The sequence below is a fragment of the Barbus barbus genome (genome assembly GCF_936440315.1).
Source record: "Barbus barbus genome assembly, chromosome: 34".
NCBI lineage: Eukaryota > Metazoa > Chordata > Actinopteri > Cypriniformes > Cyprinidae > Barbus > Barbus barbus.
The window spans coordinates 6,075,231-6,087,148 of record NC_136762.1 but is presented as its reverse complement, the minus strand read 5'-3'; the positions used below and the strand labels follow the sequence as shown (position 1 = coordinate 6,087,148).

Here is an 11,918-nt window from a genome sequence, read left to right as displayed (position 1 = left end):
TTGCATATGTACTGTGTATATATAAATACACACATGCAGTATATATTTTGAAAATATTTACATGTTTATATATAATATATGTTTATATTATATATAAATATATTTAATACATAAAAAACATATATATATATATATACATATAAATACAAACACATGCATATATATATATATATATGCATGTGTTTGTATTTATATGTAGGCTACACACACACATATATAGAAAAACTTTTCTTTTGGATGCGTTTGACAGCACTAATATATATATACACATATATATATACGTATAGCAGGAATAGCCTACTCTTAACTTCAGATCATGATTCCATAAAGTCAGAGGATATTACATTTTTGGTATTTTGAACCGATTGTAGATGACATATTGTTTTCAATTTGTCATGCCTCTGAACAACGAGGTTTAGTGTCTCGTGTTTAGTTCTCTGTATCCATCCAAGTTTTAAATGTATTATGTTTTGAAATGATCATAACTGATCCCGTCATAATTCTTTAGGCTAAAGTTACTTAAGATCTTTGGAAAATGCTTAAAGAGAAAATATATGGGAACTATATTCCCGGAAGCTGAACCGATGAGAAAGGGCAACAACTAAAGATATTTGCATTCGTTGACCTCTGACACTCGCTCCTCCTGGATGTTGTGGATAGTGATACGTGCTCCTGGTGGTTTCACTATGTCTTCTTCTTGGTCGTCCCCACCCAATGTCCAGTTAACACTGCCTTTCAGAGATTCCTGGAGCTCCAGTCCCACTTGCAGGGTCTGTAGGTGTTGCTCTTGTGCGCTGCAGGGCGGAAGAGGCACCGGATATGTGCTGTGGAAGCGTCTCAGGTCGACTCGAAATGCCCCTCTCTCCAGTGTCAAGCACGGCTCAAAACGGGCTCCCCATTCAGGAGGTCTTCGCTTGGCACATCATTCCTGTCAAAAACTTGAAAGCATTATGTCTTGTTAATGGCACCGCACTCTTCAGTTACTTGATCTTTTTATTTTGGTGCATCAATCTGTTAAAGGGTAACTAAACCCTAAAACAACTTTTTTGAGTTAATGATCTGTCTTTATTAGTGCTGTGCATTGATTCGAGTAAATGTTTTGACATTTGGTTATAAATTGTTTTAATTCTACAATATATGGTTTAAACACGTCTGTGTGCTGCGAATAAAAATTAATCAAATTAATAAAAGTGTGTGTGTGTTCATGCGATCATTGTTCTTCAAATGCCATATTGGCTTGTGATGGCAAGACATTTGGGTCACTGGGTCAACAGATAAAGTGAGTAAAGATTGTGAACACACCTGTTGCTTCCACAATTCCCTCCAAGATGACAATAACCTCAAACTGTTGATTCCGCAGCTGCTCTGGCCCAAGCTCCTAGAAAGGACTGCTAGAATCGATGGTGTGTTGAATGACCTGTGGCTCCACCAGGAACAGACGGTCAGAGCCGCTCTCATAGCCCAAGTCGATCTCAGACTGCTCCAGCGGGAGAAATTCCCCCTCCGACGTCTGCCGAGACTTGATGAGTTTAGCACATACTTTTGCATCCACCATGTGGCTGTCACGCAGATCCCCGAGACGGAACATAAGGCAAAGACGGTCATCACAGTTGGCCACAACACAAGTCCGGCTGAAAAGCAGCATTTCTGCGCGCTTCTTGGGATGTGAAATTTTGACGAACATGCAGCCCACCACAAGGGCGTCAATCATGGATCCCACAATGCACTGTGCCATGACCAAAAAAACACCTTCGTAGCAGCGTGGCGACACCGTGCGAGCACCATAACCAATAGTCCTCTGAGTTTCTACCGAGAAGAGCAAAGCAGACACAAATCCATCTATATTAGGATAGCACACATCAGCATCACCAGGAACTTCAAGATCTCCACGCAAGAATACATTTAGTGTATATAATAAACCAGGTGACTGAGTAGCACATCATAAACACGAAAAGAAACCATCTATACTGAAGGCCCACAAAAGAAGTGAAGATGTCAGCCAGGAATCGTTCTCTCTCAGCCATATGTGCCAAGTCTGCCCTACACTTTCCATCTTTGGAGACGTAACGGCATTGTTCGCAAAGCTCTGGTGGGCAAGTTGGAGTCTGTGCGTTCTCGCTCTCTATTAGCTTCTTGCGTGCTTTAACATTGCACTCTACATCCCTTACAGGTGTGCAGTGAGCACTGCGGGATGGGGTGCTGCACAGAGGGCTTGGGCATGGACTTGTCATGTTGGGAATGCTAAGAGCATGGCGGCAACATGGATGAACATTCGGCTCACGTAAAGAGCAACGCCAGCGCCAACTCAGCCTCGGTAGGGGCGCAGGTACTGGGTCTCTGGCCACGCATGTAACCACGCTGAGTGCTGTAGGGCAAATCTGTGGTGCTCTTGTGGCGCCGAATGGACACACTCGGTTTCAATTCAAGTTGAGCTTTATTGTCATTCCGCTACATGTGGGGACATACAGTGGAACGAAATGTCGTGCCTCGCAGGACCACGGTGCTACATAAATACAGGCATATAACAATGAAGTAAAAAACACTATAAACCTATACACAACTAAATTTGGAGGTCTGGTTTGACATAATGTCTGGCAAAGGAAGGGAGTTTCCACCTGTTGAATCAGGTTGATTATCGCTTTGAGAGAGAATCTGGAAATGAACATGTAGAAAGATGATGACATAAATTTTCACTGTAGGGAAATGTCACTGTAGTAACTTTTATCATGAGGACTCAAGGTTCAGTCAAGCCTTGGACACCTTGCTATTTTGTTTGAATGACACAAGGAATATTACAAAACATTTGAATTGATCAAATCACATCAAACTATTCTGACTTTTTCACAGAATTGCGATATAAACACAATTGCAAGATGTTTCTTCGCACTGCAAGATATAAATCCACAATTCTGAGAAGAAAAGACAGAATTATATGATATAAACTGAAAATTACAAGAAAAAAGTCAGAATTGTGAGAAGTCACAATTAGCATTTTTTTTATTCTGTGGCAAAATCTGAAGTAGGCTATACTTAATGATAACTATATATAGCAACACTAACATTCTGTTCATTATAAGCATAGACTGCATTTTTGTTGTCCTCCGGTTTAAATGCTCATGATCTTTACATTTGGGAGGATTGGCTGTGAATGTTTTTATCATTTATGATAAAATTATCATTTATCATTTATGAGTGATTCTAACGAAACGGTTACTCTTTCTTTCACAGAAGTCAAGTCATACTGGTTTGGAAAGACATGAGGGTAAATGATGACAGAATTGCTTCTGAAGAATGAGTAAAAATGATGACAACAAATAAAAGCAATGTTTCGAAATGGGGTGTGTTGATAAAATCTACCCACTGTAGGAATATATATCTGATGGCGCACTCCATATCCGGGTTTACACAACACAGCACAGCTAGATTTGGGCTTTAGATTGTTGATTGTGGCTGGTTTGGTCCTGGCATCGTCTTGTGTTGCCTCTGCCTTCTTCACCAGGTGCACTTCTGACCCCACTCAGCATGATTGAGAATATGGCACTACTTTACACTAGTCAGGTGAAGCTGGATCCAAAAACCTGCTAAAGAGAAGATAGTCTTTTTTTGTAGTATTAAATAATGAAAACACGTGTACAACATTACCGTTTAAGTGCAATTTGAAGCACTTCAATGTACAAAATGTGTTTGTATTTTTTCAATAACAAGTGACAATTTATGAACTGGAGGTGAACAAAGGAAGGACGGTCTTAAATAAAGGAGTCAGACAGCCTGCTCTAAGCTTCTTCATCCGCTGGCTCAGCAGGATTGAGTCTTCCAATAAACTTTACTCTGATGACAAAGGCATTATAAAGGTTTAACTCGTGATTGCTTGCTTAGGTTCATTGGTTTATCAGCATATTTATCCAATGCTGCATTATTCTGAAGTAAAACTAAAGGTGTCTTAAACAGCCAAGTTAAAGGTGCTGTGTGCCTGCATATAAATGCAGTGTAAAGGCACAATGCCACATAAAAGCCAGACTAAATTATGCCTGCTTCAGCCCCTATTATCAAAGTATACAATTGTAATTGCCATCTAAATGCATTTTTTTGTTTACACTGAATTTTGAGCAGGCACAGAGCAGCCTTAACTTGTCTTTGTAAAGATGACTTAATCAAATATATGTGTTGTACCTTGGCATCAACTAACTAAATAAAAGAGAGCAAAGCTCTTGATCAAGTGAAGACTTTATGGGACTACTAGATATTTTGACCAATTGAAATAGAGCATTTATATGTATAACTTTTACTTGTTCCTCAAAAACATGAAGAAATAAGAAGTAGTCTTACCTATAGTTTGATTCCAGCAAGAGCACTGGGCAGCTGGTCTCATGAGAACATATATGTGTCGACTCTGGACATCAAAGTTCATCATAATCAGCTTATAATTATCCAGGTGTCTCAACAGACTACAGCAGAAAGGACAGATCAGTAATGTCATATCGCCCTTGGCATCGATTAGCTCTCTATCCGATTCGGATTACACCGTTTTGAGGTAAAGGAGACGATAACAACAAACTCAAAAGCATGAACTTCATGTTAATTTGATAAAAGAAATATAACTGATGTCTCATTTTAGTCGTTAGTCATTAATTCTCTGAGAAGAGTGCTTCTCAGAGTAACCACTGTGTTTCAAATGTTTAATGATAACCATGTCGTCATTGCAATTCACAACCCACCCAACAACTCCTTCGTCTTCTTCTCAACATCCACTCAGTCTCAGTCTGCTGTCACACACAGAAGAACCAGCCTCAATGACTTCAAAGCTGTGCACAGAAGGGAAATTCAGGAATGAGCTGTACAAATGTAAGCCATGTGAGACTAAATATGAAATCAAACAAGGTAAGTTTTCAATTCTGTATTCGCTAAACCGCCTCATGTAGCCTAGTAACTTGAATGCGAATTATAGGCTATAGGGTGAATTCAAGTAATGACTAAAAATGAATTAGCCTAGAATTAGTAATTTCCGTGTCGCAATGTCATTTCAAAAAAAAAAAAAACATACAGATTTTATATTTGTGATGTACAAATGTATACTAAAGTGATACATCTATGTTAGACATCGATCCTCAAATGCACGTTTACTCATCATTATTCTGTTCTGAGGACAGGTCACGAATTTACTGAAAACTGCGGGTGGTCCGACGAGCAACAGCAGATCGATGATCCTTACAGAGCATGCAGAGATGGGACATTTAATGATGGATCTCAAGCCAAATGCCGAGACTGTCGCTCATGCACACCGCCACAGGTTATTGCGTATGCGTGCAAAAACTCCTCGGATACCATCTGCTGTAATCAAGGGTACGTTTAACTTTACATTTGATTTGCTATTCATTTTTAAAGAGTATAGAATACATTGCTAATGTAAATTCTGAAAGCCAGTGTTCTAACAAATAATGCTGCCAACACTGTATTTTTTAATAAAGCCTCATCACATTAATATCATACTGGAAGCAACATCTGATAGACCATTTTTCGCTGTTTGTGTTTATTCAATTTGATTAGACAGCCATAGGACACACCAGACGGCCGGAGTGTGTATAATAGTCTAACCCGTGGTGCAAAATAGGCTGATTGCTTTTAGATGGAAAAGCTGCCCATAACTCAGAGATAGCTAACTACACTATATAGATGAAGATAATAATTTCAGAAGCATAGAGTGATGTGATTCTGCTAACGAGCCTGGTCCAAATGCAGGATTTAGGCAAGGAAACGGTTATATATTTGTATTGGCTGCCATGCTAAATCATGCACCTGCTTGCTTTTCTGTTTAATTTAAGTGTTTTTGTGAACATATGCTTTAATAACAAATAACTGTAACATTTTACAATAAGGTTCCATTAGTTAATGTATTAAAGTGTAACCACATAATGATTTTGAGCATTTACTTGAAACCAAGCGCACCTCAACCACCCCTACTCCCCTCAAAAATATTGTCTCTTTTATTCCGATGTGTGGATATAACTGGAAATGTTACTTGATATTTTTATTTTTTTTGCAGAGAGCAGTTTTTTAATGGAAAATGTATCCCTCAACCGTCGCAGACCACAAGGATAACAGTAATAACAATTGTTCTAACTTGAGTCAGCTATTTTTAATGTTTTCTCATCCAAGACAGAGAGATATTCGCTTAAACTATTCCAAAATGCATTTTAATGCTAAAGAAAGCTTGATATATTATTTTAACCGTGCAAACTGTTTTTTAGACTGCGAGTACCACTAGCTCTGTTGCCAGCTCAAGCCACTCTCCGAGCACTCAAAAATTTCCAGACCCCTCTCAGAGCACTCAAAAATTTCCAGATCCCTCTCAGAGCCCTCAAAACTTTCCAGGCCCCTCTCCAAGCAGTTCAAACGAAGTGGCTCATTCACATTTCATAAGTATTGTTTTGAATTTCATTATTCTTAATGTTTATCTCTACATCGGTTTACCATATTAAAAAGTTTGAAGTCTGTAAGTTTTTTGTGCGTAAGTCTCCTATCCTGTAACAAAAGTACAGTTAAAACAGTAGCATTGTGAAAACATAACTACAATTTAAATCTAGTTTTGAATAGATTTTAAAATGTCATTTATTTTTCATGATGGCAATGCCGCACGATCCTTCAGAAATCATTCGTATATGCCGATTTGCGAAACATTTCATATTGCAAAACAATGGTGAAAACCGATTAATTGTTTTGTGGAAATCCTGATACATTTTTAGGATGTTCTTTAAAGGAACAGCGTTTATTTAAAATACTTTTTTTGTAACAATGGAAAAGACTTTACTGTTACTTTTGATCAATTTAATGCATGCCTGCTGAATTAAAGCATAAATCTTACTGACCCCAAACTTTTGAATGGTAATGTACATATTTAAGTAAGAGAGAGACCTAATATGTTGGCTTTGATGCTGATCAAAAGCAAATGTGATTTCTTTACTTGTTCATTTTTTAGGGATCTATGTATGTCTGGGGATTTTATCAACTCTCGCCCTGGTGTGTCTCTTCTTTTTCATTAGGAGGAGGACTAAACCTTTCAAGAAAGGTCAGTAAAAAAAAGAAAAATAAGAAGGAAATCCTGCAGGTTATGAACGAGTGAGGCTGATCTAACATTTTAAAATGAGCACTTTAAAGACTTTCATCTCATTGCTAAATGACATCAAGAAATGGTTGATTCGTAGTTTAACATGATGACAAATAATCTTTCATAAATAGACTGTTCTATGTAAACACTGACTTTCTCAACAAACTTTGCTCTGTTTGTTTGAGCATTACAACACACTGACTACAGTGACAGTTTTTTGTTTTTTTGACCAATGCAAGAGTGAGTTCTGGACACTCATATTTCCTGCAACCCTATTTGTCAATGCTAGTGAACCCGAAGTGACAAACTTTACATATATTTTGTAATATTACACAATTCCTATTGCTACATAAGAGTTTTGAGTGCTATGATTCTCACAAGATTAACAAAACAACGTGCATTTCTCTTGTTTTTTTTTAAATGCCAGAATTTAAAAAATGTTGTAATGGAGCAAGTCATGAAAGCCTGTCCAAAAATGGCATTGCCAGATATGAACAGGCCATCTCATACAACATAATCAGCGATGGTAATAACGATCAAATGACTGAATTGTCACATCTGTTAGGTGGGTATACGAAAAGCTGTTCCACATAACTCCTTTGCAGTAATTTTCCAAGTGAAAAACTGGTGATTTTCTCTAAATATTTTTCACAGCACCTGAGGTCCAGAATGCATCTCTGAAAACGGTGCTGAACAACTTGGATGTTCTTGAGGAGCTTGTGTTGGTATTAGACCCAGACATTTCTGGTGCCAAGAACACACGTCACCTTGCTTCCCAGTGCTCCTTTTCCTTTGCCTGGATAAATTATGCCTATTCCATGAAGGACCACAAAAGCCCTCTTGTTGCCGTTTTGGAGGGTGTTGTCACCAAGAGCCCTCACTGGACCGTTGGCCACCTCGCTGAGCTGCTAACCGCTATCGGCCGTAACGATGCAGTGGAGATTTTGGCAAAGCTTCCTGCAGGTGTAGAAGAATAATTTATAGACATTTTTAGAACACAAACCAGTAATTTACTTATTATACTTTATTGTTGAACACAATCGCATAAGAATTTGTACGATCTGCTTACGCCTCTCTGTGGGTTAATGCTTAGTATTTGTTCAAAAAATCATTAATCGTAGTGCACAATTATACAAAATCGCCAAGTTGGGAATTTCCCCCTATATGGGAGTTCAGTATTCAGTGACAGTTGTGGAAGCACGCAAGGCTTGAAAAATGTACTGATTGACCATCTAGGATGAAAACAACACACTTCATACAGTTAACAATGGACAACAGATGTATGTCTCGAATCCATATAGAAGCATTTAGAATCAAAGACAAGACACTTTTTTGGGGTTTCCCCTAACTGTTCCATAACCTCCGGTTCATCCTTACATGTAACCTATTTAGTTTTATATAGTATATGAAATGTAACACTAATATTTCACAATTTAGATTTTTGTTAAATGACTAGAATTCATGAAACAGAAGTGGCTTTTTCTTCTGTTTTTGTAAGTATCATAAATCTTGGAAATATAGAATTATTGGCAATCCAATATTCCAAGTTTTCAATTTCTTGACAGGATTTGGCCACAAACCATTTCGGAAAGCAGTGTATCATTAGTTTTTAGTAGCACAATGTATAATCAGCACAAAGATCACAATAAATCTTGAACTTTGTTCAAACATTGTACATCTTTATTAAGCAAAAACATTATAAATAAAAAAGTGCATAGAAAAATTAAACAGGTTTAGAAATATGTATACAACTATTTACAAACTTAGGGGTCATTTGTACAAGGTAGCAAAGACACGTTTTTTTCATTTGAAGTCTTTTTCAACAACCTTTTAAAATAACCTACACAGGACCAGAAAGATTTTCTTTTCCCAAGAACCTCTGGGAGACGCATTATCACAGGAGGGTCCTGACTAGTGCTTTGCATCCTTCATTGCACACGAGCCAACTCTGCATGACAGAACAGACCAAGCAAATCTGGTTTTGCATTAGTATTACTTGATGTTGTCTGAACAGCTTGAGGTAGAATCCTTGCAAGTCTGGGGTGGTTTGATTAAAATCTGAGATCCGCTAAATTTCAGGTTCTGGATGGAGATTCTCCCTCCACACAAACACACAAAGTAAGGAAAAAGCAGGAGACAACAACGTGATTTAGTGGGAGGAAACTTCCCCTTTGAGAACGTCAAATAAAATCAGACAACTAAGACATTTAAAACAAACAGCTGGCTCAACACATCACCTCGTAAAAAGGCCACGTTGCAAGAACTCATCCTCAATGTTCAAGTTAAAGAAAAATGGGGAAAACGGTTTAAAAGAACGGGGGAAAAAAACCCTGAAGAAAACTCTGATAAGACCTTGGTCACATACAAAATGCACAGACCTGTGGGTAAAAACTCCCATAAAGACAAACAGAAATAAATAGAACGCTCTTACAGTCCGAACGATCTTAGATGAACAATGGCATCAGCTTGTTAATTTTTTTCCTGCATGAAGAAGAGAACCAACTCCCAAATCTTTCAAGGAAAATTAAGGTGCCGAGTGCCACCGTCTACTGAAAAAATGTTTCAATAACTCTTCTATAAATATATATAGATCTTGTATACATCGCCTTCACGATCCTATGTCTCTAGGACACTTTAAGCAGTTTCTAACTCCCTAGAAATATGTAGAGCTCCAATTGTATGTGCAATTGTGGCAAAAAATTATTTATTGCAGGAACAATCCAGAACGTCATCACACCTTGACGCAATGAGGATGCATTTAGTCATGATTAGCTTAAGTAGTGTCCTCTACTACACGACGAATAGAAACTCAAATATCCAATCTCCAGGCATGATTTTGTTCCGACACAAGGCTCTCAAGAGGTATAAAAGCACAAACATGCTAAAACACTGCCATTTGAGTACTTGGAACGAGGTTTCAAAACACCACTGACATTTATGGGCACATTGTTGGAAAGCGTGTCTGATTTGCTATGCTATTTTAGTACCGGTTGCAGCAACTACAGCTCGCATCGGTTCTCTAACGCGACATGAAACAGTATTGTTTTTATCCCCTTTAGGACTCATGTTAGGCTTAGCACCATGGAGGTCGTCAAGTTTAAAAAACGCTTATACACTTACACCACAGAACAAGCCCGCAAAACAGTATGAAGAGTTAGACCTGCCTGTAAAAATGCAACGAAAATAAATAAATTGTTAAAAATAAAGCCTTTGAGAAGATTAAACGTGTTTTCAGGCGAAAAAACTGTCAGAGAGAGTGAAATGCAACAGAGCGAGTCTGTTACTGACCGCCATGCGCAAGGAGTGGATCCATGGGTCATGCTGAGGGGTTTACAGTGTTGTCCTGAGCAGTGTGAGTCTTTCTCAGCTAAACACCAAAGTGTGATCTAAACTAAAATCGATAGATACAGATCTGAATACGTTCACATCATTTCATTAGTAATATGCATGTTTTTACAGAGTCTCCTCGCTGCCGCTAAGCTTTCGCACACTACCTGGTCTGTACTATAAAATGCTTTCTCAAGCACAGAGTCGATTCTGTTCATATTGTGAAAATACAGCACTTTAAGGTCGGCACGAGGGAGGTCGTTTGTTAATTTAAATGTCATTTATGGGAACAGAACACTCCAAACTCTTGGCAGCGCATTCCAGGTTTGGAAAGGATAAAAACCTGCGGGAATAATTTAAAAGTAGTCACAATTTTGCTGCAAAATATACAACGACTGCCTACAGTTCAATATTTGTGTCGCTTTTTTTCCTCGTACTTTGCTGCTTATGAACTGGTTTAAAACCGCTGCTTTGAAACCGAGACTCATTTCAAAACCGCTAATATTCCAATAAAGCTTTCAATGAAGCACAGAGCAGGCAGCATGGTGGGAAATGTTCTTGAAAAGGCCTTGCCATGTTACCACACATTACTCATGCGCCCAGCCCCATCTGCTCTACTGGATTGAATGTTGACTCATTGGCAGGAATACAGGTTGAAAAACATGAATGGCTCCAAACAGCAATGGTGGTCCTTGTATCTGCCAGTTGAAGGACTTTGAATTGAAATGGTGACTGTGTTACTCTTTGAAACCGTCAGCTTGGACCCCTTTACCCATCAAGCCTTAATCTACCGCTTTTACCCGTCTAAGTCCACTGTCGTGCAGTTGCACTGCAAGTTCTCCAAGCTCCTTTTCAGTTTAAGAAGCGCCGACAGCGCTTAGCGCCACAGTTGCAGCCGAGCTTGTTGCTGGCATCTTCTATAGGGAACTTGTAGTCATAGGTCAGCTCCTCTCCACGGTAGATCTTCCGCAAGGCGAAAATAACTATGTGCTTCTGACCCTCTATATTGATGACTCGAGAGTAGCAGTTTGGCTCACAGGAGTGGTTGATGAACCGTGCCGCGTTACCATGCATCGTGGCATCTACCACGTCAAAGTCATCGATGCGGAACATATAGCATCCAATGCCCTGGAAGAAAGAGCAGTAGAAAGAAGTGGTATAAGTGATATTCAAACTATGACCCAAATCTTGCGCGAAATATATATATATATATATATATATATATATATATATATATATATATATATATATATATATATATATACACATATATACATATATACATACATGCATACATACATGCATACAGAGAGAGAGATTTTTATAGAAATGAATACTCATATTCAGCAAGGTTATTAGATCGATCAAATGTTACAGTAAAGACTTTATTTTTTAGTCTTACAAATGAATCATCTTTCAAATAAATGCTGTCGTTTTTTAACTTTCTATTTATAAAACAATTCTGAATAAAAAAATGCATCACAGTTAT

General features: G+C 38.2%; 2 protein-coding genes and 1 pseudogene across 5 annotated transcripts in view; 1 reads left to right on the top strand and 2 right to left on the bottom strand.

Annotated features, from left to right (window-relative positions):
* Nucleotides 1-601: 601 nt before the first annotated feature.
* LOC306853784 (G protein-activated inward rectifier potassium channel 3-like) lies at nucleotides 602-4,477 on the bottom strand (annotated as a pseudogene). The gene is made up of 5 exons: nucleotides 4,327-4,477; nucleotides 3,362-3,507; nucleotides 2,557-2,652; nucleotides 1,303-2,448; nucleotides 602-928 (listed from the first exon to the last, which is right to left on the bottom strand). The product of its transcript is annotated as a G protein-activated inward rectifier potassium channel 3-like (transcript).
* Nucleotides 4,304-8,820, top strand: LOC306854453 (IGF-like family receptor 1). 2 transcript variants are annotated; one of them, XM_079392450.1, is made up of 8 exons: nucleotides 4,304-4,531; nucleotides 4,777-4,842; nucleotides 5,148-5,340; nucleotides 6,041-6,098; nucleotides 6,246-6,417; nucleotides 6,974-7,063; nucleotides 7,530-7,667; nucleotides 7,757-8,767. In XM_079392450.1, the coding sequence occupies exons 2-8, from the start codon at nucleotides 4,791-4,793 to the stop codon at nucleotides 8,077-8,079; spliced, it is 1,026 nt and encodes a 341-aa protein (XP_079248576.1). In that variant the 5' UTR covers nucleotides 4,304-4,531; nucleotides 4,777-4,790; the 3' UTR covers nucleotides 8,080-8,767. The 2 variants fall into 2 exon arrangements, with proteins under 2 accessions (XP_079248576.1, XP_079248575.1); XM_079392449.1 differs by lacking the exon at nucleotides 4,304-4,531 and having other exon boundaries at nucleotides 4,754-4,878; nucleotides 7,757-8,820.
* kmt2bb (lysine (K)-specific methyltransferase 2Bb) overlaps nucleotides 8,767-11,918 on the bottom strand; it is a 36,933-nt gene continuing 33,781 nt past the window's right edge. For both annotated transcript variants that reach the window (XM_079392446.1, XM_079392447.1), the window contains exon 37: nucleotides 8,767-11,557. In XM_079392446.1, coding sequence (XP_079248572.1) covers nucleotides 11,282-11,557 — 276 coding nt within the window. In that variant the 3' untranslated portion in view covers nucleotides 8,767-11,281. The remainder of the gene's footprint in view (nucleotides 11,558-11,918) is intronic.